Source organism: Penaeus vannamei, chromosome 28 (genome assembly GCF_042767895.1).
Source record: "Penaeus vannamei isolate JL-2024 chromosome 28, ASM4276789v1, whole genome shotgun sequence".
Lineage (NCBI taxonomy): Eukaryota > Metazoa > Arthropoda > Malacostraca > Decapoda > Penaeidae > Penaeus > Penaeus vannamei.
Window position 1 is genome coordinate 30,766,601 of NC_091576.1, and position 7,500 is coordinate 30,774,100.

A 7,500-nucleotide genomic window follows, 5' to 3' on the forward strand; every position below is an offset into this window, starting at 1 on the left:
AGAAATGATTGGTGAAAAAGGGATGGGATAATCGTCATTAACTAATAGATAAACGTAGAGATAAATACATACATACACGCAAGCACACACACACACACACACACACACACACACACACATACTTCTACTAACTTCTATATAACTTCCAAAGGGATGAATCACAAAATCACACAAGCAAAAAATAGTAAAAAAAAGGATAATGATAATGATAATAAGGATAATAATAAAAAACAAAAACAATAACAACAGCAATAATGATGATAATTATGACAATGATAACGATAATAATAAACATAATAATAACAGTAATAATAATAATAGTGATAGTGACAATAGTAATAGTAATGGTAATAATAATAATAATGATAATAATGAAAATAATGATAATGATGGTAATAATAATAATAATGATAATAATAATAATAATAATAATAATAATAATAATAATAATAATAATAATCATAATGATAATGATGATAATAACAACAGCAACAACAATAACGATTACAAGAATAACACTCAGACCTGTAAAACTCTACGGACGTCGCCTCCCCGTTTCGCAGATCCTCGCCAGCGTGGTGCTCGTCTGCACGACCCTCTGCACTGGCTTCGTGGTGGGCTGGTCCGTTGAGGTCTCGCGGATCATGGAAGACCCTCGGACCAACTTCAACATGACCCAGGATGACCAGCAGTGGCTCGGTAATTTGGTCTTTCTCTTTTTTTTTCTTTTTTTTCCATGAATTAGTCTTTCCCTTTTCTTTTTTTTTCATGAGTTAGCTTTTCATTTCGGTTCAGGAATGGCTCAGTAATTTAGTCTTTCTCTTTTTTTTTTTTTTTTTGCTTTCCATGAATTAGCTTTTCATTTCGGCTCAGCAATGGCTCGGTAATTTAGTTATTCTCTTTTCTTTTCTTCCCTTTCATTAGCTTTTCATTTTGGTTCGTCTATTAGCTTGCAGTTTCTGTTCTTCTATTTCGTTGGTTGTTACCCCTTTGTTGGGTTTATTGCTACGACTATTTATACTGTTTTTCCCCTTTGTGTTTTTTTCTTGTTTTCAATTTGTACAGTAACAAGTAAAAAGCTGTACACATTTTTATTCTTTCTATGTTGCCATACATTTTTTTTAAAGCAAATGCTTAGATCGTTCACTTTCACTCTCTCTTCGTTCTTTATCTATCCTCACTCCCCCTCCCCTCTCTCTTTTCCTCTCCCCAGCCACCCCTCTCGCTCTCCCTCCCTCCCTCCCACGACACAAACCCCTCTCCTCTCCCCCCTTCCCCTTCTTTCTCCCTCCGTCTTTCTCTCTCCTTCCCTCCCTCCAACGACACAAACCCCTCTCTCTCTCTCTCCCTTCCCCCCTCTTTCTCCCTCCGTCTCTCTCTCTCCCTCCCTCCCTCCCACGACACAAACCCCTCTCCTCTCCCTCCCTCCCACGACACAAACCCCTCTCCCCCTCCCTCCCTCCCACGACACAAACCCCTCTCCCCCTCCCTCCCTCCCACGACACAAACCCCTCTCCCCCTCCCTCCCTCCCACGACACAAACCCCTCTCCCCCTCCCTCCCTCCCACGACACAAACCCCTCTCCCCCTCCCTCCCTCCCACGACACAAACCCCTCTCCCCCTCCCTCCCTCCCACGACACAAACCCCTCTCCCCCTCCCTCCCTCCCACGACACAAACCCCTCTCCCCCTCCCTCCCTCCCACGACACAAACCCCTCTCCTCTCCCCCCAGTGTCCTGCGCCGGGATAGCCGCCGTGTTCACGACGCTGGGCTCCGGTGCAGTCGTCGAAGCCATCGGTCCCTGTCGGCTGCTCAGCTTCGCCCTGCTCCCCGCCGCCCTCGGGTGGGTCGTGATGGCGGCCACGGACTCCCTGCCGTGGGTCTTCGTCGGCAGAGTCATCACGGGAGGAATGGGTCTCATGATGACCACCGTCGTGCAGGTAATGGCGGTGGGGGTGGGTGGGTGAGGGGGGAGGGGAGGGCTCTGTGGAGAGGGCCTTTTTGGATGGCTTGAGTTATTATTATTTTTTTAGTTATTGATTTTTTTTTTTTGGGGGGGGACCTACTTTTATTTGTGATGATTTGTGCATTGTCGCTATTCGGTAGAGAGACAGCAGTTATGTTTCTGGTTTTCTTTAATGGAGTTTAATTTTTGTATACGTAAACATAAACAAAAAATATTCCTACGAAATAGCAGTGAATGACATACATGACAAAATATTGGTGAAAGTCAATGAGTACTAAAAAAAAAAAAAAAAAAAAAAAAAAATATATATATATATATATATATATATATATATATATATATATATATATATATATATTAATCACAGCCATACATGGGATAAGACAAAAATAACAGAATACATCACTTAAAAAAAAATCCCATACACACACAACACAAAAATCCACAACAGAAAAGACCAGAAAAACGACCAACCCCTTCCCCTCTCTCCCCCAACTAGCCTCAAACCCTCCCCCCAAAAAAGCAAAAAAAATATGACCTCTCCCCCCCTCTTTACCCCGACGCAGCCCCTCATCGCCGAGATCTGCCAAGCCGACGTCCGGGGCCTCCTCTCCTCCCTCCCCGAGATCATGGTCAGCGTCGGGATGCTCCTCATCTACGTCCTGGCGCGGTTCCTGGACTGGGAGAGCGCGACGCTGGTGTGCGGGGTCCTGCTCTTCCCGGTGGCGGCGACCGTGCTCTTCGTGCCCGAGTCCCCCTACTGGCTGCTCAAGAACGGGAGGGAGAAGCAGGCGCTCAGGTGGGTGTGGGGGGGGGGACGGAGGGGGTGGGTGGGAAGGGAGGAGGGAGGGAGAGGGGTGGGGGTAGGGGGAAGGAAGGAGGGAGGGAGAGGGGAAGGAAGGAGGGAGGGAGAGGGGAGGGAGGTGGGAGTGGGAAGGGAGGGGAGGGGGTGGGTGGGAAGGGAGGAGGAGGGGGGGAGATTGGGAAGGGAGGAGTAAGGATGGGAAAGGGAAGGAGGGGAAGGGGAAAAGAGTGGGAGGGGTGGGAAGGGAGGAGGGAGTGGGAAGGGAGGAGGGAGTGGGAAGGGAGGAGGGAGTGGGAAGGGGGAAAGGAGGAGGGAAGGTGGAAAGGGTTGTATCCGGGTTGTTCTCATCGCTGGCAATATAAGATGGGTACTGCTGTAATCACAAGAATTGTTCATTGCCGCTCTTACCATTCCTATTTTCGCCATCAAACGTAATCACTCTCATCACTCTCACCATTCTATCATCATCATAATCCTCACGCCGCCATCCCCATCACACGAGCCATTAAGTCGACGCAATCACATCCATTTAAACCGGTGGCGATGAGACTTAATCACCACAACAGGACCAATGAGAGTTAATCACACTACTGACATGAGGGAAACACTTCGCTCAGCATAGCACTCAGGCTTTTCACAAAAACCACTTACGTACTTTAACGAGCGGAGTGATTTAGGGTGGGATGATGTACACCGCTCATTAAGATACTTAAGATTTTGATAATTACCGTCCCAGGTCCCTGATGAAGCTGCGAGCCCCTGAGCACGACGTCGACGCCGAGCTCCACTCCATCCGCGACGCCCTCAACAGCCAGAACGGGTCCATCGTCAAGCAGGTGATTGGCTTGTTATTGCTCTGTCAGTCTGTCTCTCTGTTCTCTTGTTGGTCTCGCTCTTTCTTTTTCTTTCCCTTTCTCTCTATTAGTATATCTGTCTGTTTTCTTTTTTTTTATTCTCGCTTTCTTTTTCTTTCCCTTTCACTCTCTTTCTTGAGGTAAAAGCCCTGTTTGTTTACCTAGGATATGTTTTTTTTTTTTTTTTTTGTCGTAACTATTAATTCTGTTTAGATATTAGTATAAATGAATTTTAATTTTCTAAACCTGACCCCATCCCCCCCCCTCCCTCCTCCAGTTCCGAGCCCTGAAGGACCCTGGCAACTGGCGCCCCGTCCTCCTCGTGACCTCCATCTTCATCCTCCGAGAGCTGGGCGGCGCCATGGTCATCTTCATGTACGCCGTGTACTTCTTCGAGAACGCGGGCGTGCAGCTGGACCCGTTCACGTGCTCCGTTCTGCTCGGCGTGTGCAGGGTGGTGTTCACCTTCATCTCAGCCGTCACGATCGACAAGCTCGGGAGGCGACCGCTGCTCATCTGCTCGTCCGTGGTCTGCGGCCTCTCCATGTTCGTCACAGGTGCGTGGCGTCGAATATCTTCACGTATGGGTAATTCTATAGAGTATCATATAGATATAATATTTTATGTATTATCCTATTTAAATACTCTTTAAAACAATACGAAGCTCAGTCGATTGAAAGAGACAACACGAACATTTTCGATTGCGCTTCAAAACAACGGGATGCCTGGAACGCCTTTCATCCTCAGGTGGAGTCCTGTACAGCGGAGACACAAACATTTCCTGGATCCCTCTGACGGCCGTGATGGTGTACGTGGCCTCCTTTGGTCTTGGCGCAGGTCCTGTCCCCTGGATCCTTCTAGGAGAACTACTCCCCACGCCAGTCCGGTCTCTTGGCGCCTCTCTTTGCACAGGCATCTTCGTTCTCCTTCTCTTCGTCATCACTGAGGTTTGTTGGCGTTGGTTCTCTGTTGGGTGGTTGCCAGTGGGTAATGGTTTAAACAAGCGTGCCAGACATCAAAAGGTTATATAGCTCTATGGTAAAGTATTGTGGTGAAAAGGGTTTAAATGTTCTTTATTGACGTGGAAAGGTGTGAATGAGAACGAATATCTTCACAATACAAGAGATGTATTTGACCGGTTTCGATTATATCTTCGTCAGAAATACATTATGTATACATTATGTATTTCTGACGATATAATCGAAACCGGTCAAATACATCTCTTGTAATGTGAAGATATTCGTTCTCATTCATACCCTTCCACATTTGTCAACATGAATACGGTTCGTTCTTTATTGGAACAGAATGTGTGAGATTTCGACGGTCATACAGCATAATAAGATAGTATGGGAGTGAAAGGGGTAAAAAGATGGATGGCAAGGGATGTGTCCTTGGCTATGCGATGTTGAGTCTTGGTTTTATTGCAGCTTTTGGGACGAGGATTATATGTGGAAGACTGCTTTGGGTTCTTAAATGATGGCCAAGATTTAAATATTTGTGAAAGCAATAACTCTTGATTCTGAGATCATGTTGAAGCTTCGAATACACGTGAAAGACAACTCTTAAATCCGGGATTATTTTGAGGTTTTGAACATGTGAAAAATTATTCCAATATGAATATGAGATTTTGATTGTATGCGAGGTAGCTGGCAATGCATCTACTATACCTGGCTGTAGTGTTTGGCTTTGATTATAAGTGAAATAAATAGGTTTTGATATGTTGGATAGCTAGTGACATTGCTGGATGATCTAAAGTTCAGGGATTATTTCAAAGTTGTTTTTTTTATTACATTTGGAACGGAATTCGCTTGAAATAGTTTTAAGGACCTACGTATATCTAGTAATGAATCTGTACCTGTTTGTGTGATGCTTCTTGGTTTTCCGATTCTACAAGTTTATTTTGTCCAGCATGCGATATCAACCTTTCGTGCGCGAGCTGAGACCACTGGAAATAGTGTGTACATAATTAATTCCACTTCATATTGGTGTTTATCTCTTCAAATCTTCAATTTGCGCGTCCCCGAGCACACAAATCTAGTCATTCGCGCGTAAGTCAGATTCGTGAGTCTTTGTCAATGACCACTAACGCCCCCGCCCTCTCCTCCCGCCCAGGTGTTCCCCGACCTCACGTCCACCATCGGCCTCGAAGACGCCGTCCTCGCCTTTGGCTCCTTCTTTATCCTCATGGCTCTCGTCGCCTTCTTCTTCCTGCCGGAGACCAACTGCCGCACCCTCGAGGAACTCCAGCACGCGTTCGTGGGAGGCACCGCCCTCACGTCCTTCTCCCACGCAGGAAGGGAAGGATACACCCCCGCCTACGGAAGCACCTTCCCCTCCACGTCCCAGGTCACGGAGAAGGTGCACTAGTCACCTCGAGGCTGTCGATGAGGCGAACTAGTCAAGCTGAAGTCAAGTCCCCAAATGTTGCCACGACTATCGAACACTCGTCACGCATTTTCTGTTCTTGGGATCCAATTGGATTATTTTCAAGCGTTCCGGGATCCTGATGACATGCGCTGGTCCAACTGAAAGCTGAAAGAAAGGCGTTTTCCATGTTCTTTTCTCTCACTCTCTCTCTCTTTCTCTGCAAATATTGACTCATTTCAGCATTGGTTGTTAAAAGCAAAGTTTATTATCTGTAGTGCATATAGATAAGAAATAAATATCTTTTCTTTGCCGTTTCCACAAATAGGCAATAGCTGAAATGTATTTTTAGCCACCTATATATATACGATGCTGCTGCCTCACGATATTGTATTTAATCTTTCTAACACAAATAAAGTATATTTGGAAGATAAGAAGTTACATTACTTGCTGCTAAATTTTAACCCTTCTCAGCCACCGGTTTGTTTACATTCTCTATTAGTAAAAGCCTGAAGATCATTCGAGTTTGATTTCGAAAATGTCGTCTCACCTTCCTCATGAAATTATTTAGATTACTATGTTTTATCGGTATGGACTCGGTATAGGCCTACTGTATTCTTGCCATTACATTCCCTCACAAGGTAGTGTAAGAATAACCTTTCAAGATTTATTTCGTTTGTCGTAGCGGTAAAATAAGGACTAGCCATCTCTTTCTTATAATGATAATGGTAATAAGAGTAGTAATAACAGCAATAGCAGTAGTAATAAACAATTCAAAGCAATCATATTCTTCTAATGTCGTCACAACAAAATATACTAGTTATGCTAAAAAAAAAAAAAAAAAAAAAAAAAACATCTGACCTGGACCGGCTGTTTGTAAAGTGCAAAATCTAGATTATCGCTCAATTTTATTAACCAAAATGGTTATAGACCGATTCGGTGTGACGTCACGAGTCGGAGTCGCCATTCCACTTGGTGAAAACAAACCCGTCGCTCGCAGATACCTCGCTTTCAACGTGAAGGAAAATGGCGTATGAATCCTTTGATTCTTCAAAAAGACGAAGCGAAAAGGTAATATGAAGCAAAACTAGAAGCTGTGTAGCTAAAAGAGTACTCATATCAAAATCTGGATAGACGATCCTTCGAAATGACCTAAAATTGAATATTCTGACATCTAGGACTATTCTATCAATAAAGCAGATAATAATTATATAATAACATAATTTGCTACAGTAATGTATGACGTTTAGCTATATAAGGTATTTTTCTGTGAAATCAGTACCATTTCCTAACATCACTTTTCTTCCCATTTACTAGGTGTTTATACAAAGGAGACAATGAAGTCACGTATAGGCCTAAAAGCCCACAACGCCTTTTTCTCTCTCCTCAATATTTTTACCTCAAGAGATAGGCCCTCTTTAGTTGTTTCTTCTACTGGATTTTTCGAACGAAGGAGGGTTTGTTTTCACCAAGTGCTCGTTGCTATGGGCGGTTGCTAGGCGTTACCGAT

The 7,500-nt window shown here is 44.5% G+C and overlaps 1 protein-coding gene across 1 annotated transcript in view; it reads left to right on the top strand.

Annotated features, from left to right (window-relative positions):
• LOC138867192 (facilitated trehalose transporter Tret1-like) overlaps positions 1 to 6,509 on the top strand; it is a 15,509-nt gene extending 9,000 nt beyond the window's left edge. Inside the window, exons 3-9 of the mRNA XM_070142006.1 lie at positions 564 to 699; positions 1,733 to 1,941; positions 2,534 to 2,766; positions 3,509 to 3,608; positions 3,904 to 4,183; positions 4,374 to 4,573; positions 5,739 to 6,509. Of these exons, the coding sequence (XP_069998107.1) occupies positions 564 to 699; positions 1,733 to 1,941; positions 2,534 to 2,766; positions 3,509 to 3,608; positions 3,904 to 4,183; positions 4,374 to 4,573; positions 5,739 to 5,993 (1,413 nt within the window). The 3' untranslated portion in view covers positions 5,994 to 6,509. The remainder of the gene's footprint in view (positions 1 to 563; positions 700 to 1,732; positions 1,942 to 2,533; positions 2,767 to 3,508; positions 3,609 to 3,903; positions 4,184 to 4,373; positions 4,574 to 5,738) is intronic.
• The last annotated feature ends 991 nt before the right edge of the window (positions 6,510 to 7,500 follow it).